The sequence below is a fragment of the Coregonus clupeaformis genome, chromosome 7 (assembly GCF_020615455.1).
Source record: "Coregonus clupeaformis isolate EN_2021a chromosome 7, ASM2061545v1, whole genome shotgun sequence".
In the NCBI taxonomy this organism is placed as follows: Eukaryota; Metazoa; Chordata; class Actinopteri; order Salmoniformes; family Salmonidae; genus Coregonus; species Coregonus clupeaformis.
In genome coordinates, this window is record NC_059198.1 from 7,766,435 (window position 1) to 7,793,956 (window position 27,522).

At 45.5% G+C, this 27,522-nt stretch overlaps 1 protein-coding gene across 1 annotated transcript in view; it reads right to left on the reverse strand.

Moving 5' to 3' along the window:
• LOC123491192 (speckle-type POZ protein) overlaps window positions 1–27,522 on the reverse strand; it is an 85,932-nt gene that overhangs the window by 29,509 nt on the left and 28,901 nt on the right. Inside the window, exons 3-6 of the mRNA XM_045221086.1 lie at window positions 20,696–21,007; window positions 20,176–20,297; window positions 19,809–19,960; window positions 13,029–13,156 (exon numbers count right to left, since the gene is read on the reverse strand). Of these exons, the coding sequence (XP_045077021.1) occupies window positions 13,029–13,156; window positions 19,809–19,960; window positions 20,176–20,297; window positions 20,696–20,773 (480 nt within the window). The 5' untranslated portion in view covers window positions 20,774–21,007. The remainder of the gene's footprint in view (window positions 1–13,028; window positions 13,157–19,808; window positions 19,961–20,175; window positions 20,298–20,695; window positions 21,008–27,522) is intronic.

The following is a 27,522-nucleotide window of genomic DNA, read 5'->3' on the forward strand; positions in this document are numbered from 1 at the left end:
CCAATTGTCATACTTGAGTAACAGTAAAAGATACCTTAATAGAAAATGTGCGTGAATTGGACAATTTTTCTGTCCTGCTAAGCATTGAAAATGTAATGAGTACTTTTGGGTGTCAGGGAAAATGTATGGAGTAAAAATAACATTATTTTCTTTAGGAATGTAGTGAAGTAAAATATGAAAGTTGTCAAAAATATAAGTAGTAAAGTACAGATACCCCATAAAATGACTTAAGTAGTACTTTAAAGTATTTTTACTTAAGAACTTTACACCACTGCCTTCATGTGGTGCATTTCCATATCCAGTACCCAGTTCAGGTCTTCTGTCTGATTCCCTCAGCATTCTCTCTCCTCAACATATCTTTCCATGTAACTTACTGTGGTATCTCACAATCAAAATCTACAACATAAAATAAAAACCTGTGTTTACAGTTAAAGATGAATGTGTTTCTGACTTAGTTTTGTATTACAGTACTAATTGGTGGATTACTGTTGCTACCAATATCCCTGTGAGCCTCCCAGGCCCATGTTGCCCAGGGTTAAGAATATAAATTGTTGATTCATAATATTACATTGTATTATATTACACTCTCTAAACTTGTTCTACAGATCTCTTGGCCAAAATCTGTTAACTGTTTTTTTATATACATTTTGAGATCTGGCCGTGTAACCCCTGCAATACCTCTGCGGAACCCACTTGGAGAACCGCTGATATATACGTTCATTGTGTGGTCTTGTTGGTTTCCACTCCAATATCATGTGATCTCAAAATTGCAGAAATGGAGAATGCAGTGATAAGGCTATTACATTTTAGGACAAGTAGTTTTGGTCTGTGATATAGTCTTGAGTGGTTTTGATATGAAAGTGAAACCCTCGTATACTTTCACGTTATCATCTTGTTTAGCTGATTAGGCCACGTAGCTGATTCACCTGGGAATACACTGCCCTTGCAATAACCTGTTTTTAAGGCTCCCTTGTCATTCTACTATTGCATACAGTTGCATAACTGTTTACACAACTGTTTGTATATGGATTTTGGTAGGGAAACAAGGTCTTTAACACATTCTAAAAGTTATCTGATTACTTTACAGGATGTGCTGCATTTCAAATTGTTTCCTTTATTATGAAAAAAAGTTATGCACTCACTAACTGTAAGTCGCTCTGGATAAGAGTGTCTGCTAAATGACTAAAATATAAATGTAAATGTTTTCATTAAGGATCTCTCTGTACTTTGCTCCGTTCATCTTTCCCTCGATCCTGACTAGTCTCCCAGTCCCTGCCGCTGAAAACATACCGACAGCTGCCACCACCATGCTTCACCGTAGGGATAGTGCCAGATTTCCTCCAGACGTGACGCTTGGCATTCAGGCCAAAGAGTTCAATCTTGGTTTCATCATACCAGAGAATCTTGTTTCTCATTGTCTGAGAATCCTTTAGGTGCCTTTTGGCAAACTCCAAGCGGGCTGTCATGTGCCTTTTACTGAGGAGTGGCTTCCGTCTGGCCACTCTACCATAAAGGCCTGATTGGTGGAGTGCTGCAGAGATGGTTTTCCTTCTGGAAGGTTCTCCCATCTCCACAGAGGAACTCTGGAGCTCTGTCAGAGTGACCATTGGGTTATTGGTCACCTCCCTGACCAAGGCCCTTCTCCCGCGATTGCTCAGTTTGGCCGGGCGGCCAGCTCTAGGAAGAGTCTTGGTGGTTCCAAACTTCCTCCATTTAAGAAAGATGGAGGCCACTGTGTTCTTGGGGACCTTCAATGCTTCAGAAATGTTTTGGTACCCTTCCCCAGATCTGTGCCTCAACACAATCCTGTCTCAGAGCTCAACAAACAATTCCTTCAACCTCATGACTTGGTTTTTGCTCCGTCAACTGTGGGACATTACATAGACAGGTTTGTGCCTTTCCAAATCATGTCCAATCATTTGAATTTACCACAGGTGAACTCCAATCAAGTTGTAGAAACATCTCAAGGATGATCAATGGAAACAGGAAGCACCTGAGCTCAATTTCGAGTCTCATAGCAAAGGGTCTGAATACTTATGTAAATAAGTTATTTCCATTTTTTTATTCTTAATACATTTGCAAAACATTCTAAGAACCTGTTTTCGCTTTGTCATTATGGGGTAATGTGTGTAGATTGATGAGGCAAAAAAAATATTTAATTCATTTTAGAATAAGGCTGTAACGTAACAAAATGTGGAAAAAGTCAAGGGGCCTGAATACTTTCCAAATGCACTGTATGTATAGGGGTAAGGTGACTAGGCATCAGGATATACACAGAGTAAACCAAACATTAGGAACACCATCCTAATTATTGAGTTGCATCCCTTATTGATATCAATAAGGGATCATAGCTCGTTTGTTAAGTCTAATGACACTGCTGGTCCTGCTCACACTGCCCTACCCTATGCTTTGACTTCTTTCTCCCCTCTCTCTCCAGATAAAATCTTGCGACTTGTGACTGCAGGCCGCCCAACAACCTGCCCGCTTGACCCCATCCCCTCCTCTCTTCTCCAGACCATCTCCGGTGACCTTCTCCCCTACCTCACCTCGCTGATCAACTCATCCTTGACCGCTGGCTATGTCCCTTCAGTCTTCAAGAGAGCGAGAGTTGCACCCCTTCTCAAAAAACCAACACTCGATCCCACTGATGTCAACAACTACAGACCAGTATCCCTTTTTTCTTTTCTTTCCAAAACTATTGAGCGTGCCGTCTTTAGCCAACTCTCTTGCTATCTCTCTCAGAATGACCTTCTTGATCCAAACCAGTCAGGTTTCAGGACTGGTCATTCAACTGAGACTGCTCTTCTCTGTGTCACGGAGGCTCTCCGCACTGCTAAAGCTAACTCTCTCTCCTCTGCTCTTGTCCTTCTAGACCTGTCTGCTGCCTTTGATACTGTGAACCATCAGATCCTCCTCTCCACCCTCTCCGAGCTGGGCATCTCCGGCGCGGCTCACTCCTGGATTGCGTCCTACCTGACCGGTCGCTCCTACCAAGTGGCGTGGCGAGAAGCTGTCTCCGCACCACGTGCTCTCACCACTGGTGTCCCCAGGGCTCAGTTCTAGGCCCTCTCCTTTTCTCCCTATACACCAAGTCACTTGGCTCTGTCATATCCTCACATGGCCTCTCCTATCATTGCTACGCTGACGATACACAACTAATCTTCTCCTTTCCCCCTTCTGATAACCAGGTGGCGAATCGCATCTCTGCATGTCTGGCAGACATATCAGTATGGATGATGGATCACCACCTCAAGCTGAACCCTGGCAAGACTGAGCTGCTCTTCCTCCCGGGGAAGGACTGCCCGTTCCATGATCTCGCCATCACGGTTGACAACTCCGTTGTGTCCTCCTCCCAGAGTGCGAAGAGCCTTGGCGTGACCCTGGACAACACCCTGTCGTTCTCCGCTAACATCAAGGCGGTGACCCGATCCTGCAGGTTCATGCTCTACAACATTCGGAGAGTACGACCCTGCCTTACACAGGAAGCGGCACAGGTCCTAATCCAGGCACTTGTCATCTCCCGTCTGGATTACTGCAACTCGCTGTTGGCTGGGCTCCCTGCCTGTGCCATTAAACCCCTACAACTCATCCAGAATGCCGCAGCCCGTCTGGTGTTCAACCTTCCCAAGTTCTCTCACGTCACCCCCTCGTCCGCACACTCCACTGGCTTCCAGTTGAAGCTCGCATCTGTTACAAGACCATGGTGCTTGCCTATGGAGCTGTGAGGGGAACGGCACCTCCGTACCTTCAGGCTCTGATCAGTCCCTACACCCAAACGAGGGCATTGCGTTCATCCACCTCTGGCCTGCTGGCTCCCCTTCCTCTGCGGAAGCATAGTTCCCGCTCAGCCCAGTCAAAACTGTTCGCTGCTCTGGCACCCCAATGGTGGAACAAGCTCCCTCACGACGCCAGGACAGCGGAGTCACTCACCACCTTCCGGAGACATTTGAAACCCCACCTCTTTAAGGAATACCTGGGATAGGATAAAGTAATCCTTTCCCCCCCCCAAAAAAACAAAAAAATAATAAATAAATAAAAAAAATAAAAAAACATTTGTAAAGTGGTTATCCCACTGGCTATAGGGTGAATGCACCAATTTGTAAGTCGCTCTGGATAAGAGCGTCTGCTAAATGACGTCTGCTGGATTCACCTGTCAGTCTGTCATGGAAAGAGCAGGTGTCCTTAATTTTGCTCAGTGTACGATAAACAGAGTAGCAGCAGCGTAAATGATGATAGTATGTGAGTGTTTGTGCGTTTCTGTAGAGTCCGTATACATTTGTGTGCATGTTATGTGTGTGTTGGAGTGTCAGTGTGTGTGTGTAGAGTCCCGTGAGTGTGCAAAGAGATAAAAAATAAATACAAGGGCCAACTCAGATATTCCGTATAACCATTCTGTTAGCTATTTAGAAGTGTTATGGCTTGGGGATAGAAGCTGTTCAGGACCCTGTTGGTGTCATACTTGATGCAACGGTACCACTTGCCGTGCGGAAGCAGAGAGAACAGTCTATGGCTTGGGTCGCTGGAGTCTTTAATGATTTTCTGGGTCTTCCTTTCACACCGCCTGATATAGAGGTCCTGGATGGCAGGGAGCTCGGCCCCAATGATGTACTGGCCTGTCCGCACCACCTTCTGTAGCGCCATGCGATCGAGGGCGGTGTTGTTGCCATACCAAGCAGTAATGCAGCCAGTTAAGATGCTCTCAATGGTGCAACTGTAGACCTTTTTGAGGATTTGAGGGCCCATTGCCAAACCTTTTCAACTTCCTGAGGGGGAAGAGGCACTGTTGCGCCTTCTTCACGACTGTGCACGTGGACCATTCTAAGTGCTTAGTGATTTGGACACAGAGGAACATGAAGCTCTCAACCCGCTCCACTGCAGCACGTCGATGTGGATGGGGGAGTGCTCGCCCCCCCCCCCTTTCCTGCAGTCCATGATCAGCTCCTTGATCTTACTGACGTTGAGGGAGAGGTTGTTGTCCCGCCACCACACTGCCAGGTCACCGATCTCCTCCTTGTAGGCTGTCTCATCGTCGCCGGTGATCAGACCTACCACCGTCGTATCGTCAGCAAACTTAATGATGGTGTTGGAGTCGTGTGTGGCCATGCAGTCGTGTGTGAACAGGAAGTACAGGAGGGGACTAAGCACACACCCCTTTGGGGCCCCCGTGTTGAGGGTCAGTGTGGCAGACGTGATGTTGCCTACCCTTCACCACCTGGGGTCGGCCCACCAGGAAGTCCAGGATCCAGATACAGAGGGAGATGTTCAGTCCCAGGGTCCTAAGCTTGGTGACGAGCTTGGAAGGGACAATGGTGTTGAACACTGAGCTGTGGTCAATGAACAGCATTCTCACAAAAGGAGAGAGAAAGAGTGGATAGAGAGAAAGGAGAGAGAGAGAAAAAGAGAAGGAAACAGAATGAGAGGAGGCGAGAACAAGGAGCCAGGTCTCTGATGGTAATAAAGACTGCATCACAGGGAGAACAAGGACCAGGAATATTGAAGTACTTTACACTACTAGACCTTGTGGTAGCACCCTCATCATTTATTCCAGGGTCACTAACTCACTACAGTAACCCACACTAGGGCTGGGCGATATCTCATTCCAAAATCATGGGCATTAATATGGAGATGGTCCCCCCTTTGCTGCTATAACAGCCTCCACTCTTCTGGGAACACTTTCCACTAGATGTTGGAACATTGCTTCGGGGACTTCCATTCAGCCACAAGAGCATTAGTGAGATCGGGCACCGATGTTGGGCGATTAGGCCTGGCTCACAGTTGTCGTTCCAATTCATCCCAAAGGTGTTCGATGTGGTTGAGGTCAGGACAGTCAAGTTCTTCCACACCGATCTCGACAAACCATTTCTGTATGGACCTCGCTTTGTGCACGGGGGCATTGTCATGCTGAAACAGGAAAGGGCCTTCCCCAAACTGTTGCCATAAAGTTGGAAGCACAGAATCATCTAGAATGTCATTGTATGCTGTAGAGTTAAGATTTCCCTTCACTGGAACAAAGGGGCCTAGCCCGAACCATGAAAAACAGCCCCAGACCATTATTCCTCCTCCACCAAACTTTATAGTTGGCACTATGCATTTGGGCAGGTAGCCTTCTCCTGGCATCCGCCAAACCCAGATTTGTCCGTCGGACTGCCAGATGGTGAAGTATGATTCATCACTCCAGAGAACGCGTTTCCACTGCTCCAGAGTCCAATGGCGGCTATCTTTACAACACCCCAGCCGACGCTTGACATTGTGCAGGGTGATCTTATGTTTGTGTGCGGCTGCTCGGCCATGGAAACCCATTTCATGAAGCTCCCGATTAACAGTTCTTGTGCCGACGTTGCTTCCATGGCCGAACTTGGTAGTGAGTGTTGCAACTGACAGACAATATTTACGCTCTACGCGCTTCAGCACCTGGAGGTCCCGTTCTGTGAGCTTGTGTGGCCTACAATTTCGCGGCTAAGCCGTTGTTGCTCCTAGAAGTTTCCACTTCACAATAACAGCACTTCGAGTTGACCAGGGCAGCTCTAACTGGGCAGAAATTTGAGGAACTGACTTGTTGGAAAGGTGGCATTCTATGACGGTGCCACGTTGAAAGTCACTTAGCTCTTCAGTAAGACCATTCTACTGCCAATGTTTGTCTACGGAGATTGCATGGCTGTGTGTTTGATTTTATACACCTGTCAGCAAGGGGTGTGGCTGAAATAGCCGAATCCACTAATTTGAAGAGGTGTCAACATACTTTTGCATATATAGCGTATCATATTACAGTTAATTTTTTTCTATGTTGAAGGTATGATGGCATTTTATGTTTTTGAATAATACAAATTCTATATTGTCTTTATGAGTAGTGCGTGACCCTAGATGATTTCAATGGGTCTTTCTCCATTCTGATTGTTTTATACGGTTTATTAAACAAAAAATTATTTCCTGCATATCCATGTAGGGCTGCACGATATGGGCAAAAAACACTAGGCCTTATTTTTAACCAAATGTTGCAATTGTCATTTGACTTGCGAATTAGATCAAAACACTTGGAATCATGGAAATATATTGTTTATTCTAATTCTATAATTAGAATATAAATATTATTGGCCACTTTGAATACAGAGTTGTTTGACATGACAACGAATGAAAACACCAGGGAGGAGTTATTGTGACTGGGTAGGAACCAAAGTGATGGTCAGTGTTTCCTAGGGGACCCCATCATCTTTGGCAACATTCAATGTTTCTTCATGTAGCTAACATATTCATGCTTTGCCTATTCCTCTTTGATTTAGAAGATACTGTTGCACAAACAATATGCATATTTAGGCCTACACCAAAACTCATATCAGGTTGTACTAGCCAGCTAAATTTGCTCTGACTCAGTACATTTATTAACTAGCTAGCTAGCTAGCCAGCTAACTAGCGATTAGCATTAGCGGCTAACACGATTTAGCTAAAACTTGCTAAGAAAAGACAAACTAGCTGTTTGCAGATGTAAGAAACACAAACTAATAGTGTAATTAATTATAGAACGCTTGTGGATGTATTATTAAGAAGCAAAGTGGAAACATCGTTGTCATTAATATTGTTGCATGTGCTGCATTTACCATGCAGACTTAACACAAGTGTCTCATGGCCAAGCAACAACAAATGTGCTCCTTGAGTGACAGGTGGTGGGGCTAGGTCTGAGAAAAACGGAATTGAGAGAGAAAGGGTGGAGTGGGATGACTCAAGTAGCGGTGTAAACAATAGAAATTGACGTTACACACGGCATATCACAAACCAAACATTCAAATACCATTATAGAAGGTAAAGTAAAGACTCAAACCGGTCTATGCAGCAATGCTGGTATATAGTAAAATACTGTATACCGCCCAGCCCTAAACCACACTGTAACCAACATTGGTTTCCTCATTAATGGAGCTGGTGTAATTACCAGAGATTTACAGACGATGCGCAGCCACCCATTACTACAACCACCCAGCAGCCTCACACCACAGGAGAGGGCTGTGTTGAAGTACTCTCTCTATGTCAAGCCTCTCTCACATACACAGGCACAGTACACGCAGTCACACACACACACACACACCTCCACCCCCACCCCCAAACACAGCTCTGTAGTAGCTGCTATGCCCCTCCTACTCATAAGTCAATAGGCCCAGTTTGGAAACACTTTAAACATACTTGCACATCGCTCTTCTCTCTCGTAACAAACAGGGGGAAACTTCAAGACATGGTTTCCAGCACCATACCCCCGCAGGGTTAATTAGGATTGTTTTAAACAGCCACCGCCATGCTTTTTAAACATTTATGGGCACATGCATTACAACAAGGACATTAACATATCCAGAAAGTTTTACCTCTACTCTGTTCCCCCATCCAACATAAGGGAGAGAGAGAGAGAGAGAGAGAGAGAGAGAGAGAGAGAGAGAGAGAGAGAGAGAGAGAGAGAGAGAGAGAGAGAGAGAGAGAGAGAGAGAGAGAGAGAGAGAGAGAGAGAGAGAGAGAGAGAGAGAGAGAGAGAGAGAGAGAGAGAGAGAGAGAGAGAGAGAGATACAGGCAGAGAGAGAGAGAGAGCGAGAGAGATACAGGCAGAGAGAGAGAGAGAGAGCGAGAGAGATACAGGCAGAGAGAGAGAGAGAGAGAGAGACACAGAGAGAGACACACAGAGAGAGAGAAGGCATAAACATCAGCGCCACAGGTAACTTCCACAAAGCTGTGAACAATCTGAGAGACAAGGCAAGAAGGGCCTTCTATGCCATCAAAAGGAACATACAATTTGACATACCAATTAGGATCTGGCTAAAAATACTTGAATCAGTTATAGAACCCATTGCCCTTTATGGTTCTGAGGTCTGGGGTCCGCTCACCAACCAAGAATTCACAAAATGGGACAAACACCAAATTGAGACTCTGCATGCAGAATTCTGCAAAAACATCCTCCGTGTACAACGTAAAACACCAAATAATGCATGCAGAGCAGAATTAGGCCAATACCCGCTAATTATCAAAATCCAGAAAAGAGCCGTTAAATTCTATAACCACTTAAAAGGAAGCGATTCCCAAACCTTCCATAACAAAGCCATCACCTACAGAGAGATGAACTTGGAGAAGAGTCCCCTAAGTAAGCTTGTCCTGGGCCTCTGTTCACAAACACAAACAGACCCCACACAGCCCCAGGACAACAACAACAACAACAACACAATTAGACCCAACCAAATCATGAGAAAACTAAAAGAGAATTACTTGACACATTGGAAAGAACAAACAAAAAAACAGAGCAAACTAGAATGCTATTTGGCCCTAAACAGAGAGTACACAGTGGCAGAATACCTGACCACTGTGACTGACCCAAACTTAAGGAAAGCTTTGACTATGTACAGACTCAGTGAGCATAGCCTTGCTATTGAGAAAGGCCGCCGTAGGCAGACCTGGCTCTCAAGAGAAGACAGGCTATGTGCACACTGCCCACAAAATGAGGTGGAAACTGAGCTGCACTTCCTAACCTCCTGCCAAATGTATGACCATATTAGAGACACATATTTCCCTCAGATTACAGCGATCCACAAAGAATTCGAAAACAAACCCAATTTTGATAAACTCCCTTATCTACTGGGTGAAAAACCACAGTGTGCCATCACAGCTGCAAGATTTGTGACCTGTTGCCACAAGAAAAGGGCAACCAGTGAAGAACAAACACCATTGTAAATACAACCCATATTTATGTTTATTTATTTTCCCATTTGTACTTTAACTATTTGCACATTGTTACAACACTGTATATATACATAATATGACATTTGAAATGTCTTTATTCTTTTGAAACTTCTGAGTGTAATGTTTACTGTTAATATTTATTGTTTATTTCACTTTTGTTTACTATCTACTTCACTTGCTTTGGCAATGTTAACACACGTTTCCCATGCCAATAAAGCCCTTAAATTGAAATTGAAATTGAATTGAATTGAATTGAGAGAGAGACACAGAGAGAGAGACACACAAACACAGAGAGAGAGAGAGAGCGAGAGCGGAGCGAGAGCGAAGGAGAGAGAGAGAGAGAGAGAGAGAGAGAGAGAGACACAGAGAGAGGGAGGGAAGGTTGACCTCTGCTGCCCCCTCTGTTACAGCCTAGTAATGACAGGGGATATCATTTGACATTTTGACATTTTAGTCATTTAGCAGACGCTCTTATCCAGAGCGACTTACAGTTAATCATATCATCTAGCCCAACAGCACCCAACACAACAGCATCTGATCTGAGCCCTACTGACAAACTGACAGAATAAGAATCAGCATGGAGCTGGATAGAGGGAGTCACACAGACACACAGGTGCTTTTGTCACAGAACATGCACACATCACACATACATGTACAGTGGGGGAAAAAAGTATTTAGTCAGCCACCAATTGTGCAAGTTCTCCCACTTAAAAAGATGAGAGAGGCCTGTAATTTTCATCATAGGTACACGTCAACTATGACAGACAAAATGAGAAGAAAAAAAATTCAGAAAATCACATTGTAGGATTTTTAATGAATTTATTTGCAAATTATGGTGGAAAATAAGTATTTGGTCAATAGCAAAAGTTTCTCAATACTTTGTTATATACCCTTTGTTGGCAATCACACAGGTCAAACGTTTTCTGTAAGTCTTCACAAGGTTTTCACACACTGTTGCTGGTATTTTGGCCCATTCCTCCATGCAGATCTCCTCTAGAGCAGTGATGTTTTGGGGCTGTCGCTGGGCAACAGACTTTCAACTCCCTCCAAAGATTTTCTATGGGGTTGAGATCTGGAGACTGGCTAGGCCACTCCAGGACCTTGAAATGCTTCTTACGAAGCCACTCCTTCGTTGCCCGGGCGGTGTGTTTGGGATCATTGTCATGCTGAAAGACCCAGCCACGTTTCATCTTCAATGCCCTTGCTGATGGAAGGAGGTTTTCACTCAAAATCTCACGATACATGGCCCCATTCATTCTTTCCTTTACACGGATCAGTCGTCCTGGTCCCTTTGCAGAAAAACAGCCCCAAAGCATGATGTTTCCACCCCCATGCTTCACAGTAGGTATGGTGTTCTTTGGATGCAACTCAGCATTCTTTGTCCTCCAAACACGACGAGTTGAGTTTTTACCAAAAAGTTATATTTTGGTTTCATCTGACCATATGACATTCTCCCAATCCTCTTCTGGATCATCCAAATGCACTCTAGCAAATTTCAGACGGGTCTGGACATGTACTGGCTTAAGCAGGGGGACACGTCTGCCACTGCAGGATTTGAGTCCCTGGCGGCGTAGTGTGTTACTGATGGTAGGCTTTGTTACTTTGGTCCCAAGCTCTCTGCAGGTCATTCACTAGGTCCCCCCGTGTGGTTCTGGGATTTTTGCTCACCGTTCTTGTGATCATTTTGACCCCACGGGGGTGAGATCTTGCGTGGAGCCCCAGATCGAGGGAGATTATCAGTGGTCTTGTATGTCTTCCATTTCCTAATAATTGCTCCCACAGTTGATTTCTTCAAACCAAGCTGCTTACTTATTGCAGATTCAGTCTTCCAAGCCTGGTGCAGGTCTACAATTTTGTTTCTGGTGTCCTTTGACAGCTCTTTGGTCTTGGCCATAGTGGAGTTTGGAGTGTGACTGTTTGAGGTTGTGGACAGGTGTCTTTTATACTGATAACAAGTTCAAACAGGTGCCATTAATACAGGTAACGAGTGGAGGACAGAGGAGCCTCTTAAAGAAGAAGTTACAGGTCTGTGAGAGCCAGAAATCTTGCTTGTTTGTAGGTGACCAAATACTTATTTTCCACCATAATTTGCAAATAAATTCATTAAAAATCCTACAATGTGATTTTCTGGATTTTTTTCTCTCAATTTGTCTGTCATAGTTGACGTGTACCTATGATGAAAATTACAGGCCTGTCATCTTTTTAAGTGGGAGAACTTGCACAATTGGTGGCTGACTAAATACTTTTTTCCCCCACTGTATCAGTTAGAGCCAGGCGTTTTTCCTAATAATTTGACCTGACCAGGAAAAACTCTGAGCCCTAGTTATAGCCCATTAATATGGTTTCCACTAGTTTCCACAGCCACAAAGTTAAAATAGGCTAAATCGTAACTCCTTTTGGTCTCAATTTAAGGTTAGGATTAGGAATAAGGTTAGCAGTGTGGTTAGGGTTAGCGAAGAGAAATTGTAGCAATAGACAGGGTTTATGACTTTGTGACTGTGGTAACTAGTGATGACCGATCACTAGGACTCAGAGGTTTTCCTGGTCAGGTCACATTGTTTCAGCTCATTTGATCTTGTTCTTGATACCATTTCTTGTTTTGAGGTGTTTTGACTGATGTCACATCTATGCTAATATGGCTAAAATTTGCTAGCTAGATAGCTAACCAACAACCATAACAATGTATTTGAGAGACAAGTTCTCATTGTGCAACTTTATTTATGTTTTCAATAAACATTGGAGACAAAATATAGTTTACATGTTATCAACAATCTAAGCCAACCCGTCTGTTTTGCCCCATAGTTGCGCACAAGTCGGTTTTGTTGCTAAACAACCAACCAGTCTATAGAGATACAGGTAACTGCCAAAATAAAGGAAACAGTAACAGTGTCTTAATAGGGCGTTGGGCCAACATGAGCTGCCAGAACAGCTTCAATGCGCCTTGACACCATTCTACACGGAGAAATTCCATCATTTGGTATTTTGTTGATGGTGTTGGAAAACACTGTCTCAGGCGCCACTCCAGAATCTCCTATAAATTGTTCAGTTGGGTTGAGATCTGGTGACAGACACACACCCTTTAAACCCCTATGCTCCTTTGAGACCCCTCTTTCAAAGTCACTGAGATCTCTTCTTCTAGCCATGGTACTCAAAATAATGGGCAACTGGGCATTTTTATACATGACCCTAAGCATGATGGGATGTTAATTGCATAATTAACTCAGAAACCGCACCTGTTTTCAATATACCTTGAATCCCTCATTCACCTTATTTCCTTTATTTTGGCAGTTACCTGTATCTCTATGTTATGTGAACTTGTGTCCTACCTCACAGAAGAGAGTGAGCTTGTCGTCAGGCAGCAGCCCATTGGCCTCGTCCAGCAGGAAGTCTCTCCTGATGAACTTCTTAAAGCCCCAGTCCTTCCCCTGGACAAACCGGTACGCCCTCTGGCTCTCTGTAAAGGGGAACAACACACAGACAGTTAGTGCATGTGTGTGTGTGTGTGTGTCATGACCATGAGAAAGGAGAGAGAGAGAGTGAGCACAGCCCGACAAGACAGGAGGTTGAATGAAGGAAGTGTCACCTGCAGGGGACTTTTAACACCTCATAAGAAAACGATGCCACACATTTTTTACACACTCTCTCATCTCTGGCACGCACTCACGCACACAAGCACGATAAGCAGGTGGGATAAGCAGGGATCAAAGCCTCTCATTATAATGTGCTTATGGACTGCACGTATGTCTGACTGAGGAAAGGCAGGGAGGGTTCTGGGCACTACAAACACACAGGAGAAATGCCTTCATCCGGTCCTTCACCAGGAATACTTACACACACTGGCTGCGTCCAGAATGGCACCCCTTTCCCCATATAGTGTACTACAAATGTAGTGCACTATGTAGGGAATAGGGTGCCATTTGGGACACAAACACTGAGGACATACTCACCGTACATATCACAATGACTAGAGTCAAAGACGTTGCTGTACCATGGTGGTTCTGGTGGCCCAGTTGGTAAGAGTGTAATGCTAACAATGCCAAGGTCATGGGTTCAAGTCCCTCAGGGATCACTTACTACAAATATAATGGCCTCACTTTACTGTAAGTGGCTTTGGATCAAAGCGTCTGCCAAGTCAGATCACAATGAATTCCCTGCTCAGAGATTTTACTCCTCCAAGACCCTCTCAAAGACCTCCAATGAAACTTCACATAAATATCTCGTCATGTATAGTATGACAGGATCCTAAGAAGCTCCTGTAGGGCATGTATCTCCTGCAGTATAGGATGAGGGTCCCTGGGGCCTAAAGAACCACACTCACACCAGGCCGATTGTCGATCTGCCGTTCGTCTGCCGCTCGTTTGGGGTGGTGTGTTTTAGGGACCACCCACTGATGGACGTCTGGCTGCAGACTTATTCGCGTGATTCTACATGAAGAATCGGTTTGCCGGCACTCTGTTCAGAGGTGCAAAGTACCATCGGCCAGCAAACGCTGCTGGTGTGTCCAAGCCTTAAGAGATCTCCTGCCAGATTCCAGTGGGAGTCATTCAGATGGGGTAACAGCTCTGCTGTAAGCTCTATGTCGTATCCCAAATGGCACCCTATTCCGTTTATAGTGCACTATATTGACCAGAGCCCTATGGGTTATATGGAATAGGGAATATGCTGCCATTTTGGACGCATGCAGGCAGTGATGGTGTTGAGTGGATATGCAGTTCTCCACCCCAGTGCTCAATCAGGGAGTCCTCCCCCTCTAATCCCTCCTCTGGAGACGGGCTCCAAACAGGCCCTGACAGCCACCCCCTCTCAGACTGACAGAAATCCAAACACTCCAAAGGCTCTTTTCTCTCCTCTTCTTTATTCATCGTCACTCTCCTCTTTTCCTCTCTGCATAACAGGAACTGATGTCAGAAGTGTTTCATTTAAAGGCTTTGTGTCAGTCTCTCACTCTCTCTCATCTGAAACCTGTGTTGTTGAAAGCCACGTCAAACTTCGGTGGTCATGACATGCCAAGTAGTGTATGGTTGGATACACACAAACACACAGCGCAAAAGCACTGCATCTTTGCCTCATCCTCGTCTGCCTGTTTGTCTCAAACCTTTCTGTCTGCTTTTTTTCTATTTCCTTTCTTTTCCGTCCTTTCTGATATGCGAGAGAGACTCAGGCATGGTCCCCTGGCCAGCAGCTCCTCTCCCTGTGTGGTGGTGGGATTGTTCTCAGTGTTATCAGGGTATATGGAAGAAGACCAGCAACCTGTGACAACTTCCTACTGGGTTGGGTCTCAGCCTAAACTGAGGTGTGAGGACAGTGGGAGGAGAGAGAGAAGGCTAGCTGGGAAGAGGAAGGGAGAGAACGGGAGCACAGAGAACGGAGGAGAAAGGGTGAGAGGAGTCCTACGGCAGGAAGAGGGAGAGAGGTGAGATTTCCCCTCCACTGCTCACTGCTAAGTCCCTGCTCACTCTCCACACTAAGGTGTATGTGTGTGCAGGTGTGTGTGTGCCTGTGTGTGTGTGTGTGTATTAAGCTGAGCTCAGCTGACCCTGCAGCCTCCACTGGGTCTCCTGAGCAGGACCAGAACCTCACCCTGGCAGGGGATCAACCGCAGGTCAGACTGCATGTGGTCACGGTCGGGTCACAGCAGGCTGGGGCCACCGAGTCAGGAGGGGAGGAACACACCAGGAATAACAAATAGGAGAAGAGGAGGGGGGGGTGAGAAGAGTAGAGATGGAAGCCTGTCACTCAAACAGTGCAGGCAGAGGGGTAGCATGTGAGTTGAAATATGTAGATGGATGGAAAGAAATGCTGATTTAAAAATGGGAAGGGAGAGAGACACCGGGACAGAGTTTCAGAGAGGAGAACGGAAAGATGGAGTCAGAGCGAGCGAGAGAGGAGTGCCAGGGTGTTTTAGAGAGCATGGCATACATATTCAGGCTGTGGCTCAGGGGCCTGGTTGGCACACACAGTGAGAAGGTCGCCCAGAACACTGGCTGGCAAACATCACACACACTCTGGGCCAACAGCGGAGCACTCCTCAATAGTGGGGGTCACACCAAGAGATTGTGTGTGTGTGGGCATGACAGAGAAAGTGTGGGTAATGTACAGTATGTACATTAGTTCAAAACACAATTCTAATCCCTCCCTCCGTGGGCGATCATCTGTTCTCCGTAAGGAGGTTTAGAGAATCCCAAAGGAGCCTGGAGATTTTCCCCCATTACACAAACACATTCAAACATTCACACACACTGACCTTGACACACACAACTCCAACCCCATCCTCCCAACCATTACTGCCTACATCCCCATCCCACTTCTTCCCTCCACTTCAATTGCTGTTTTTTAGTCTAAAACCCATTGATTAAATACATTTACGTCATTTAGCAGACGCTCTTATCCAGAGCGACTTACAAATTGCTGCATTCAACTTATGATAGCCAGTGGGACAACCACTTTTTAAAAATATATATATATATATATTATTGGGGGGTTGGTGAGGGGGGTAGAATGATTACTTTTCTATACTATACACAACACATAGAGTCCAATGTCTAACAGCATGATAGACAATGCTTCAATATATGTAATGGAGTACCTGCATTTGCATCAACCCCCACACTCCTTATACACACACACACACACACACACACACACACACACACATCTACATAGGCTGACATATAACCAGGAAGGCAGGCACACATGCTTGCTCGCTCACACACACCACAAATACACAGGCAAACATAAACGCACACGAGCACATACACACACACACGCCATTCCCGAAGAAAATCTCATCTCTATTGAAGAATGAGCTCTATAAGCAAGTGTCAGCACAAACATCTGTAACGATGTTCCTTCTAGCCGTGTCGATACTATGTGATTATGTAAAGACTGTCCAATGACTCTTCCATTCTTCCCACAATACAACCACACTGAATGCCTGATCGCCCCCATCAGTTACCGCGGGCAACCAGCTCTGACAACCACAGACAAGCATTCAGACAGAGGTTTCAATCAGCCAGGACACCATCTAGAACTAAAGACACACCCACTACTCTCTAACCACAACACCACAAACACTGTACTGCCAAATGAGATAGTTATTTTAAAATATACAATGTATGAAGACCTGTGTACACACAGCAAATTAAATTGAACCTGTGACCAAACACACTGGAGACATAACCTCTCCTTAGACCTAAGCACTTAAAAAGCACTACAAAGCCCACTGTCTGAGAGGAACACTAAGCTCTGGGTCATTTGAATAAACCCTAGCCACCACCGCCATATAGCAGGAGACTTCCTCTCCCTCTCTGTTCTCAGAGCAGCAGTGTGTCTGCCAGCAGGCTGTTTTATCTGGCACAGGAGAGAGAGGGGGGGTACCAAGAGACATGTTTTTTTTTTTATGTTATTTTTTTTTTTTTTTTTTTTTGTCATTTAGCAGACGCTCTTATCCAGAGCGACTTACAGGAGCAATTAGGGTTAAGTGCCTTGCTCAAGGGCACATCGACAGATTTTTCACCTAGTCGGCTCGGGGATTAGAAGCAGCGACCTTTCGGTTACTGGCACAACGCTCTTACCCACTAAGCTACCTGCCGCCCATGTTACAAACCGTTCAACCACACTCCCACAGGAGAGCCAGCTAGCTAGCGCCTTTAAACCAGGAAGAGAAATTATGTGGTGGAGCAGAGAAGAGGCGGATGTTCGAGGGAGGGAGAGAGAGAGAGAGAGAGAGACAGAGAGAGAGAGAGACAGAGAGACAGAGACAGAGAGACAGAGAGACAGAGAGACAGAGAGACAGAGAGACAGAGAGACAGAGAGACAGAGAGACAGAGAGACAGAGAGACAGAGAGACAGAGAGACAGAGAGACAGAGAGAGAGAGAGAGAGAGAGAGAGAGAGAGAGAGAGAGAGAGAGAGAGAGAGAGAGAGAGAGGTGGGGCGCTGCCAGTGGAGCCCAAATCTATCTCCATTAGCAGGCAGTAACACCCTCAGAGACCAACAGAGGGCCCAGATACATTACTGATTGAGGCTCTCTATTCAGGTGGGGGTGGATGAACAGTATGAGGTTAAAGGTTAAATCCACTGTGAAACGGTTCATGTTTAAGGCAGGAAATTATATATGCACCATCTTTACATGACTCACAATAATCTTTCTAACCATATTTCTAACCACCCATATATCTGTCTATTTAGCTATGTATCAAACCAATCTGTACTTGGTCTTAATATCAATTTCAGCGGAGCCCTGTGAGACTGTGTGGAGAGACCCAGCAGTGACATGCCACATAAATAGTCTTCACACTCTGAGCCAGAGCCTTCTTAATTAAGGCACTTTGTTTTTATTTGGCCTGGGTTTTCTTCAGGAGGCCGGGATTAAATTGGATTCTAAATGATCCAGAACCGATAGAGCTATCTTTACTGCCATATTCTCAGACAGAGTGCTCGCTGAAGCCCCTTGTCACGAATACGGTGGCTGCGGGTAATTTTCTCCAGTGACAGGGAGAGCGGAGAGCCCTGTACTCCACAGGAGGCTGAGGGGAAGATAGGGTGCATCTGGGGGTGGCGGTGGGGGGTGGGGGGGTTGTACCACCAAAGAACACCATTTACAGCAAACCCCCCAGAGACACGAAGAGGAGAACAGAAGATAAGACATTTTCTCCACTTTTCTCACCATTCTCCATCCTTAATCTATTTCAATGGTCATGTGGAGAGGCAGATTCAGGTGAGCTGACCGAGTGAAGGAATGAAACGGCTCCAGGTGGTGTTTACCACCCACTCTGCAGGCTACTGCTGTCCCCCTTAGAGTGGTACAGCGACATGGACACAGCCCACTATGCATTAACTGTACCTTAAGAGCCTCTCAAGTGAGCTTGATGCACAATTACATTGAGACACAGGGCCTGTTTCATAACAGTAGTGTTGGTGAACGTGTTGTTGTTGAGAGAGGGTGAAAAAGCACTGCCACAATGAAGATGGAGTGAGAGTGTAGAACAGAGAGAGTGAAAGTGTGTGAGAAAGAGGGAGTGAGGAGTTGAGTTCACGCGGTAGATGTTTCTCAGCAGGAAAACGATTTCCCTTTCTACATGACCTGCACTGCGGGGGGTTGTAAACAGTCTTGCTGCATACACCTCCGATACAAACATTCCTCCTCTGCCCCTCTCCTCTCCTCCTTCCATACTTCCTGTGCTCGACGGGGTAACGGAGGAGAGACAACCAACCAGGTAAAGAGCCTGATAACCAGGAAGCGGTCACATCTGGCCCACACTAATTCAATTCCACACAAGTTTGCTTTTCCTCCCCATAACATAACCTAATTAAAAAGAGTAGGCATTGGAAGAAACACGTTTCCTTTCCAATTCATCAGCCAGATAAGCTGATGAATTGGTCATTTTTAAATTTAAATCAAATATTGCCTCACGCTACTTTGAATTAAATATGTGGGGGGGGACGAATCCCACCTGCAGTGATTATACACACCCATATGGCTATTAACACCTCGGGCCACACACTGAATTAGACACACTTTGGCTCCCTGACCCCCTCCTATACACACACTCACTTAGTAAACCTCAGAGACACCGGTAATAAAGCTCTGAAACTTTCTAACCTTGTTTCCATCGGAAACATGTCTTCCATTTTCTACTGCCAAGCTACATGTTTGGGCTGAGAGGTTCAAGAGTGGATTCTTATAAGTATGTTGTTCTGTTATCACATGACCTCTCTCACACCAGCATAATATCAAGCCAGGTACACTATGGGACTACATTGGCAGAGCACCACTGACCCTATAGAGAGGGTGGGTTGTTGGGGATAAATATTTCCCAAGCCAAAAATGTCTTCACATTCAAGAAAACATTAAAAGTACATCTACTAAGATTGACCATATGACTGGACAGATACTGACCCCTGGATTGACTGTTAAATGTTACCTTTCAGTTATTTTACATGTCTGTAATGTCTACTTGTTAATATTATTTAAATGTATGTAAATTGTAAAGTATTTTCGTCTGTAATGCCTTTTTCGTCATGTGTCGGACCCCAGGAAGACTAGCTGTCGTCATGGCGTTAGCTAATGGGGATCCAACTAAACTCAAATCAAGTGCGACTCACCCATGGCCTTAGTCTCCTCTCCCTTGGCGTTGAGGATGGAAAACTTGAACTTGGCGCGCACTTCGCTCTTGGGACAGCTGACCAGGAGCAGGTAGAGGGACAGGTAGTCTTTACTCTCCTCATCCAGACCTTTAGGGTTTACACGCAAACACCTGGACACACAGAGGGAGGGAACAGCATCAGTGATCATCAGACCCAGTCATACAGAGACAAAGTCAGTCAACTATGCTCAGTAACAGTCCAATAGAATAATACCAGTTCAATATACTTAGGAGTTCAAATCAGATCAATCATGGACAAGCTACTGGTCCTGTAGTCCCCTACGGCTTATCCATAGTGCCCACTTCTTGGCCCCGCCTCCACTCACCATTTAAGCTTGTCATTGGCTCCAGAAGAGAAGGTGGAGCTCTTGATGACCTCGCCCATCTCCTCACGACAGAAGCTGAAGTTGTTGATAGTCCACATGTAGGAGAACTTCACCACTTTGATCTAACAGAGGTAGGGGGAGACACACACAAACAGACGGCAGGAATCAGACATAATGGCTTTAATTTATTTATCTTTTCCATACAGGTAGCTAAGTGGCTGGTTGGTCAGCCTGGACTTCAAAACCACACATCAAACCTGTCTTTCATCTCAATAAACACTGACAACAAACAGGGGGAGAAGAAAGGATATTAAAAAGCTGCAACAAAAAACGATTTTGCAAATACAGAGAGAGGAGAGATGATGAAAAAACACATCAATAGAAAACAAAACATCCTTCTTTAAACAGGCGTGTCAAAAACACCAGCACTGGCAGTCCAGACTGACACACAGGTGCAAGTAAACACAAACATGTACATAGAAAAACAGATACATGTACACACACACACACCCAGCCTTACCTGAGTGTAACACCAGCTCTCAGCAACAGGGCCGCTGGACATGTCCGCGGGGGGAGGGGGACTCGGGACTCTTGACATCGCCAGCGTTGAGGCGGGGGAGGCCTGGGTGGGGCCTGAGCACCAGCCAGGAGGGGGGCAGCGTGGGGGGGTTGGCTGAGCCCAACAACACCACCGAATGGGCTAAGTATTCAACCAGACCACCACACACACTAACACCTCTAGTCCTCCACACACAGCACCAGGGTCCAGCCAAGGAGAATGTCTGGGGAACGTCCAGGGAACCCACAGCCACAGGCACCAGCACCCTATAACCTACAACCAGAGAGAGTGGCATTATCATAGGTGTTATAGTCAGTGTGTGTGTGTGCGCTTGCATGCATAGCATACACAGTATTTGTAAAAGGCTAATTGTAATTGAGCCGTTAGTGTAATTGAGCGGTATTGCTCAGTAAGTAGGACAGAACAGCTCTGAATTCATTTGTTTTCAAAGGGCCTCTGCATTCAAAGCACAGCAGTTGTGCACGCTGCTCGCTCACTTGGCTTCAGTGAGAAAAGCCCTCGTTTATCTGCCTGTGTGTCTGCCTTTCTTTTGCTTTGAGCGGAGCGCCAGCCAGCCAGCTGATCTGTCGCCGTGTGCCGTGGCAGAGAGTGAAGAGCAAGGCTTAAGACTTTCATCCCACGCCTACCTGCCAATCTCCACTCACTCAAGTAGCCTACACAAGGTCAGATAAAACTTTCAAAGACCACATTGACTAGGGAAGGTCATAGCCTATTCCAAAATGTGCAAACTTCTCCCAATCTCTGTGTGTGCACAAGTTATTCACTCTGTTTAAGGTAAATGTGTGAATACAGCCACAATAGAAAAACAGCATTGACTTCAGCTGAACCACAGATCTACAATCTATGTAGAGAGAGAACTGTGACTTTATCCAATTACTTCTCTTCAATATCACCTTTACAGAACCACAGAAGACCCCTGGGAATAGAAGAAGAATGTGTTCTTAATTGACTTGCCTGGTTAATAAAGGTTTAATAAAATCAACAAATGATCTTCTGTTCACTTTTCTCTAATTTCTCCCCTGCCCCTTTCCTCCACTGCCCCTTTCTCTCTTTTCTCACTCATCCTGCATGTCAAATTGAAGCTATCACAGGGTCTCAGGGCAAAGTCTCCTCTTTTCTCTCGTTCTCTCTCTTTTCTCAGTCAACCTGCAAGTCCCCCTGTCTCGCAGCCAGACGATCCCTTCGCTTTGCTTCTTAATTAGTGGCTGATTGAAAGGGAAGTTCAGGACCTGGAGAACTTCCCAGAAACTGTGTGTGTGTGTGTGTGTGTGTGTGTGTGTGTGTGTGTGTGTGAGTGAGTGAAAGAGAGAGAGAGAAAGGAAGAGGGAATTAAATAAGAAAAGGGCAATGGGGTGTGGAAGGGGGGGAGCCGACAGACCTCCACGGATGCAGACAGGACTTTATGAATGTTTAGAGATAACTTTCAGTTGGATCTGATCTTCACTGCCCTCCCCCGGTTTCTTCTTTTGTATCTGATGAAAAACACTGGTGCCATTATTGCTCAGTAAAACAATACAATATTAATCAATCAATCACAAAAGATGGAGAACAAGGCGCCACTGATTTGCAATTTAAATTACCTGAGACTTCCTAACAATGAATTATAGTCTGTGTGAATGAACTAGTGTGTGTTGATGTGTGTTACAAATATGTAGCTTAAGTGCACAAATGCATGCACACATGCAAACTGCTGTTTGACGGAGTGTGCGCGTTGCGTGGGTGCATAAATGTGTGCATGTGTGTCCCCGTATGTTTCCTTAAGCTGTGTGTTCTCTCTTGTCTCTGTATAGGCTACTGTCTCCCAACGTGTGTGCTGCCAACAGCTATCACGAGGGAACCACTTTAAGAAAACATGACAATACTGGCAGTGTCGCTAACCACTTCACAGCTTTTCTAAATACACCCAGATGACACTTAACCAGAATAAAGCTGGGGATTGATTCATTGAGCAGCAGAAAAATGACAGTAACAACTCAGAGATAGTGTGTGTGTGTGTGTGTGTGTGTGTGTGTGTGTGTGTGTGTGTGTGTGTGTGTGTGTGTGTGGTAATCCTTGTACTCCCTCACTAAAAGGTATTGAGACAGTTCATTCATCATGGTGATTCAGCTGGTGACAGTCAGCACCAATGGACAGTAGGACTAACCGGGGCTAACACACACAGCAGGGGGAAATAAATATGGTCACAACAGCAGTACGTCAGAGAGAGTTAAGGAGATTGTGTGGATTGTGTGCTCCCCCGAAAACAATCCCTAGACAAAGTATGAGGTAAGGATGGCACCGGTGTGTAACAGATAAAGTCAGTGTGTTGTGTGTGATCCCACGGGTTGTGTATATGTGCGTATGCGTGATTGCCTACCGCCCACATTTCAGTTCCCTATCACATCCTAGTCTGCTGCTGTGGGGACTGACAGGATGAGGGAGAAAGGACGCCTGGAGCACATTTATATTCACTACATAGACAGGCCTCTCGCACTCTGACAGTCCAGTCTTCATCTCACTCCACATCTCACTCCCACCACGGTCTACATCTCACTCCCACCACAGTCTTCATCACACCACTAAGAGGTGCATGCGTTACTGAAACATTGACATATGGACAACAGTTCCCAGGAAACCAAGGAGCTGAATGATGTCATGTCCTCCCCATCCCTCCCATTAGAAACAGAAGATAGGGATGCAGAGGAGGTTGTTGAGACATGGAGAGCCTGGGGCGATATTAATGTTTCTCAGGCATCTCAGGTGAGTTCAGTTAGCCTAACTGACAGTTGGGGCATCCCACCCACCTCAAGTGGTTCTCTTTCTCTCTAGAACGGTCCAGTGGGGGTTTAGTCTACTCATATTTATGGCAGACCAGCCATGATTCCAATCTATAAGCATTCAGAACGACGCTCCATTCTCTCTCTCCTAGACATGATATACAGCTGGACAGTAGCTTGGAGAGAGCCTGCAGATTCAACAGTCCACTTCTTAATAACCACAACATACACTATTTTGAGAAACATAAATAAAATCGACCCACATGAACAAAGCCCTGGGTATATGTTGAACATTTGTAGACACACAATCTTACACTAGTGCAAGTGTAGTCAATTTGTGTAGTGACAAGCGCAGGAGTGGGCAACATACGGCTCTAGTACCGAATCCGTCCTGCAAGCTCATTCAATCCGGCCTGGGAACATCTAATACTAGATAGAATGTACGTAGAAATGATAACGGACCTATATGTTTTCAAATAAATGTCTCTGGTCCGCAAATTGCTTTTGACGAACAAATCAGTCCGGAAAAAAATCTGTGCCTCCCTCCGCTGAATTTTGAAATCCCGGGGTGGCCCTCAAGCCAAAATGATTCCCCACCCCTGGACTAGTGAGGGTCTAAATCCATCCATATAGAATAGTTAAATATAGCCTGAACAACATATGGCAGGGACTTAAAGACGCCAGGCCTGCTGTGAAATAGGAGGTCCTGCTGGATGACAAGAGAAGAAGAGGATGGAACCCCTTCTGGAATTCATTACAGCTGGCTACTGCTCTACTCAGAAGAAGAAAAAACATTCATTATGAAAAATACAACATTACACACGTAACGGCTATCCATTTAAATTCCCTTTCACTTGCAACATGAAAGAGAAACATCAAATACACGGCACCACCCACCAGCCTCTCCCTCCGGGCCCACTTCCTGCTGGGATGAGAAGACACACGCTAGCTAGCGCCGTGCAGCCAGACACCGCCACCACCTGGCCAGGGGGATGACGTGCAGCCACATATCAAAATACTTACATTCTCGTTACCATATTTTAACATCGCCCCCCTTCTCCCCCACCCCTTCCTTCCCTGCAGCTCTGGCGAGACATCTGACAGAGGGTTAAAGAAGTCTGCTAATTATAAGGTCAGGTTGAATTAAAAGCGGCTAGGTTGGTAGAGCGATGAAAGGGAGCGTATTAAAGCAGTGTGTACAGACCAGACCAGACCGATCAGCTGAAGGCTCTGACCCCATTTGAAAAACACACACGGTACTGACTGAAGGTTCCACACCAATTAGACATACCGACCAGTCATAACTGATCGCTGAAACACTCTGCTATTAGAGCATGTATAATTTCATCTGCAGGCTAGCAGGCTGCTGTGTGGTGAGCAATAGAAGTGGGATCTTAGCTCTGATATGATCTAGGAGTCTCACTGAGTCTGGGATATAATCTGCTCAAACATCAGTGGGGGTCAAAGGAACAGGAAGAGGTGACATACAGGGAAGAGTAAAGGGATAACTTGATTTCCAGATACAGGAATCAAAGATAAGGTAAGAGTAACAGGCTAAGGTAAGAGAGATTGGAGAGAGGATAATGCATTTTGATGGTTACAGTAAATAAAAGACAGGAAGAGATACTGGCCTTAACGGCAAGAGAATACAAAATATATTGAGCGCAGTTACAGGTAGGCTTGACAGTCGGAAGAGTAACGTACAGCACCTGTCTGACAGACATGTCCAGCTCTGACAAAAAGAGGTGGTGGTCGTGGTGTATTTAAACTGAGCTGTGTCTGTCCAGCCAGCTCAGCACAGAGCAGCCCTGATACCCCAGACACAAAGACCAGAGGCAAGGAGAGCAGAGCAGAGGTGAGCACACACGTGTGACAGGGCTGAGCATGACCTCATCATGGAGCAGTGCGGCGCGGTGGCGAGCTGGGAACACACTGGAGTGTGTCAGAGCCAGGGCTGCAGAGCTGCAGGCAGGACCAGGGGGCGTGATGGATTAAGAGCCGCTCACTGAGACAAAAGCCCTATGTGAGCCGTGGAGAAAGCCCTAATGACACTACATCACTATCTGGCTCCATATCACTGACTCTCAACCCAGCGATCTCCAACCTTCGCTCAGTATACCTCCACCTCATCCCCCTTTCTCCTCTGGCATTCTATAGCCCCCAGAAGGCTGCCATAGCATTAAACCTACATCTCACACTCTCCCCTTCTTTGGCTCTATCACGTCTTATATCACAACCCTCTCCCCTCCCTGCTTCCCCTCAGAGCTGGCCAGCTGCCGTGTGGCTCAGTCCCCTCTCATTAAAGCAAGGCTTCAGACCTGTGACATCTGTACTCTCATTAAGTCACAGATCTGAAGCCTTGCTATCTGTACTCTCATTAAGTCACAGATCTGAAGCCTTGCTGGCAGTTTGTCCTTTCACACAGTTCCAGTAGGATCAATTAGAGCTACACTCACAACAGAACACCTCTGAAGCAAAGACACACATACAAAGCCCTAACTGTGTGCAATTGTAATGGCAGACAAATATACACAGATGTAAGCTCACACACACAGTCATACAGGCACAGTCAAACCCCACATATAAGTATAACTTTTTCCAACATGACAGGATTCCCTGACAAAGACAAATGGTTGTGAGCTTTAGAGGCCCTTAACGCGCCAACCTTCTCCCGATTAAAGATGACAGTGGCCATAGAAGGGCTCTGACCAGACATAACTCTAGACCGTAGCTATATATCCATCTCGTCCACATTCAGTTGCCAGGAGGGATTGTGTATAAACCAACAAACTGCAGAGCTAAGAGTAATGCTGCTTTAACCTTTGCCTGCTGTTTTCCTCCTCCACCTATTTCTTTTTCTACCCTAAAGAAATACTTGGAGTTAAGAGTTCTTCTAACCTATGAAGCGAGCAAAGCTGGGAGGAAGAGAGGGAGGGAGAGAGAGAGGCTGGTGTGATACCTTACTCACTGTAATTATGCGATTTATAATTAAAATGCAAATGAAGTGAGAGGGAGTCTTTCTTCGGCTTGTTTAATTTTTTTAATGTTTTTTTCTCCATTGTTCCATTAGTCTCTTACAGAGGAGCCTGAAAGGCTGCTGATTGGTTACTGCCGTGTTACAGCACATTTTAGATGGATGGTGCTACTTGCTAATGGTGGTTATGGAAACAACTCTGGTCATCCATTTAATTTCCCTCACAGTGACCTTCTTGGTATCTGGTACTCCATTGGTTAGAGACTAGCCAAGAGAGAAATGTGGTGCAAAATGTGAATAAAGAGAAACTGCCAGAAACAAGAACAAGAATAGCAACATAAACAGAAAACCTCGCACACGTATTCACTCATGTGGCTAACACACAAAAAGGTCAGATGACATAAGTGGGATGAGCCCAATTAAAAGTAAGACTTAACATGGACCATAAGGCTCATACCATCAGGAAAAATCCCCACAGACGGTCTACTGTACAAAGTCTCTACAACAAAGCCTCTACAACCCACACTCCTATAGTCATATAACAGCTCTTCGAGGCCCATGTTTGTATCTGTGAACGCAATCATTACACCTGGCAGAGGACATGAGCTGTAAACATAGATGTAACTATCTGTAAACGTGAAGAGACGCTTGAATTCCATAATAAGCGCCAAGCAATCAGTAAGGCAAGAAGAGAGCTTTCAGACAGAGTGGGGATCCCCAAGGCTCCCTCTTCGACCCTTTCTCTTTTGCTGCAGATAACAAAAAGGTGTCTCAATGTGGACCCAAATCTCCTTTGAGCTTAAAACTGCAACCCGATAAACAACCAAGAGAGATACTCTAAACTGCTCTATAATTTACAATTCAAAGGAGAGCATGAGAAGAAATAGCAAACAAAAAGAGGAGAATTAGAGAATGTTTTTGAAGTAGACGTCCTTCAGTTTGACTTTGCCAGGTAACACGCTTTCGCCTCAATTATCCGCATCCAGTGGATTTCAAACACATTTTCTGAGGACCAGAGAGCTTGGTAATTAGCAGTC